Genomic DNA, 2,644 nt, shown 5'->3' with positions numbered 1-2,644 from the left:
ATTATTAAAACACTCACTACCTCAGGAATGTTCCATCAGTATTATTAAAACACTCACTACCTCACGAATGTTCCATCAGTATTATTAAAACACTCACTACCTCAGGAATGGTCCATCAGTATTATTCCACCATGTAAGAGAATACAGGAGCTGATTGTAAAAAGGATCATGTAACATGTGTTTATCTGAGTAAAAATTAATAATATGTTGTGTAGTAGATGTTCTGACTTCTCACTCGTAAAAAAAAAAGATTAATGAAAATTGGAACAAATCAATCAACACATGGTTTCCTTCGTACTTCTTTTTCGTAATATTATTATTTAATTAATAATAATAAATAAAATAAAAAAATCCTTTACTGCTTTACCAACTCCAATCAACAGATGGCGATATGCGTATTTCATGCGCTGTTGCGTGTGTGACGTATATTCTAGTGGACGAGACGCTTCTTCAACGAGAACAACACGGCTAGTGATTCAATCAGCTAACTGTTAGGTATCTTGCAAGCCAACATACAACCGGAACCTTTACGTTTTTTTAGACCGTTTCGGGGAGTTAAAAATACATGTATGTCGTATCCACTAGTTACCCCTTAATTTTCATGTCTACATTTTTATTAGTCAACTAGCTGTCTGGTTAAGTTAGCAGTAGCCTAGTCGCTAATGATATTTAGCTAACGTTACCTCGCTAACAACCCTGACCATGAGCTCACTAACATACTCCCCCCCTGTTGAAGAAGAAGATGTCTGTCGGACAGAGAAGGAGAAGGAAGATGAGGCTGTTACAGTGAAAGAAGAAGACGTTTTTGTGAAAGAGGAGGAGGATGTTACTGTGAAAGAAGAGGAGGAAGATAAAAATGACGATGCTGTATTGGGCGTGAAAGAGGAAGAGGAGGAGATGACTATCACAGTGAAAGAAGAGGAAGACGTTTTTGAGGTGAAGGAGGGGGAGATTACTGTCACATTGGAGGAGGAAGAGGAGGAGGTTGGAGATCTGATTAACACCCGTGAGTACTATCTATCAGTGACATAAACTCTGCAGTTGTTGAACTAAAGTGTGGTTTTAAAAGGGCATTCTACTGAAGTTCTACACTTAAATATGTTGTTCAGTACTGTAGGAATTGTTAAACTACACTGTAAGATGTGTGTAAGGTCCAGAGTAGGGCCATCACCAAAACGTTTATTAACACTGGATCAAATGCATCCAATGACATTGACTGAAATTAGGACTCTCTGACCAACAACAACAACATCTTGGTCGCCTGAAAATCCAATTGATTGGTCGAAATTTGTAAATGTGTATTTTTTCCATATGTAGACACACCCGATGTATGTGAGCTTGTCCGATGCTTTAAGCTTACGGTTTGATGCTTTGAACTTACGGTTTGATGAATTAAGACAAGCCTCAAGAAAAGCCGCCTGAGATCTAGATAACCTGACCCAACTTTTCTCCCCCCTCTTTCCGCTGGCTTTCACAGATTCTGCCATTACTCTCCTAAAGTTGCCGGTAATACACGAGGAGTTGGCAACCTTTCTCTTGGAATGAGAAACGGCCATTTATCTTACCATTTCTACCGATCTGCGTACCAATTGTTTTTTTTCATATGCACAGTTTCGTGGAACAGTTTCATTTAATTTATAATAACGTGTTCATGTCTCTAAATCATTGGCATGTGGTTAATCAAAATGATATCCAAATATAAATGAAAATAATCAACCTAAAAGTAATTAAAATAGCCAACAAATAAAAACATTGCAGCCTGCAGGTAGAACAAATCCTGATTTTTTTTTTTAAAGAATCCTATAAATCACATTGGCTACACATGTCCTGTCTGCAACGAACGTGAAACATTGTTTAAACTATTATCTTGGGTCTGTCTGGTAGTTTGCTCGTGCAAGCTTGCACCATTGTATAAAAGATTCTGATTCTGAGCCCGTCAGAGTTTCCAGTGCCAGTGAGCTCAGGCACGGCTGTAAAGCTATCTGCATAAGGGATAAGAAGCAGGGATAAGACTTGGACAGGAGCTGAGTACCGGCACCTCAAAGGTTCTACTGCTTGATCTTAATTTTTTTTTTTTTTTAATTTTACCTTTATTTAACCAGGCAAGTCAGTTAAGAACAAATTCTTATTTTCAATGACGGCCTGGGAACAGTGGGTTACCTGCCTTGTTCAGGGGCAGAACGACAGTTTAACAATTCAATGAGTTTAACAATTCAATGAGTTTAACAATTCAATGAGTTAAATGTATTGGGCATTAATAAATTATAGCCTCCAAGAATCAATGGATATGCCTTTATCATTATTTTTCTTATTTTACCTTTATTTAACTTGGCAAGTCAGTTAAGAACAAATTCTTATTTTCAATGACGGCCTAGGAACAGTGGGATAACTGGCTGTTCAGGGGCAGAACGACAGATTTGTACCTTGTCAGCTCGGGGGTTTGAACTCAAAATCTTCCTGGTTACTAGTCCAACGCTCTAACCATCAGGCTTACCCTGCCGCCCCGATCTCCTGTTCCTCTCACAGTATATTAGCTCTAAGTATTATAGACAGTACCAGCACCAAAATGAGAACCAGGAACCTATTCCAGTCCAAGTCCAACACTGGATGAGAAGTAATCAGGTCTATTTTATGACGTTTCCAC

General features: G+C 38.5%; 1 protein-coding gene across 1 annotated transcript; it reads left to right on the top strand.

Annotated features, from left to right (window-relative positions):
• The first annotated feature begins 438 nt into the window (after positions 1–438).
• On the top strand, positions 439–1,668 carry LOC135538146 (cilia- and flagella-associated protein 251-like). The gene is made up of 2 exons (XM_064964118.1): positions 439–1,006; positions 1,478–1,668. The coding sequence occupies exons 1-2, from the start codon at positions 703–705 to the stop codon at positions 1,543–1,545; spliced, it is 372 nt and encodes a 123-aa protein (XP_064820190.1). The 5' UTR covers positions 439–702; the 3' UTR covers positions 1,546–1,668.
• The last annotated feature ends 976 nt before the right edge of the window (positions 1,669–2,644 follow it).

The sequence above is a fragment of the Oncorhynchus masou genome, unplaced genomic scaffold, assembly GCF_036934945.1.
Source record: "Oncorhynchus masou masou isolate Uvic2021 unplaced genomic scaffold, UVic_Omas_1.1 unplaced_scaffold_9185, whole genome shotgun sequence".
Taxonomy (NCBI): domain Eukaryota; kingdom Metazoa; phylum Chordata; class Actinopteri; order Salmoniformes; family Salmonidae; genus Oncorhynchus; species Oncorhynchus masou.
The sequence above is the reverse complement of the archived record's forward strand: the minus strand, read 5'-3'. Positions and strand labels throughout refer to the sequence as shown.

Coding starts and splice junctions, on each gene's coding strand:
- LOC135538146 (XM_064964118.1), top strand. CDS start 703: ATGAGCTCACTAACATACTCCCCCCCTGTTGAAGAAGAAGATGTCTGT. Junction 1,007..1,477: donor TGGAGATCTGATTAACACCC/GTGAGTACTATC, acceptor TGGCTTTCACAG/ATTCTGCCATTACTCTCCTA.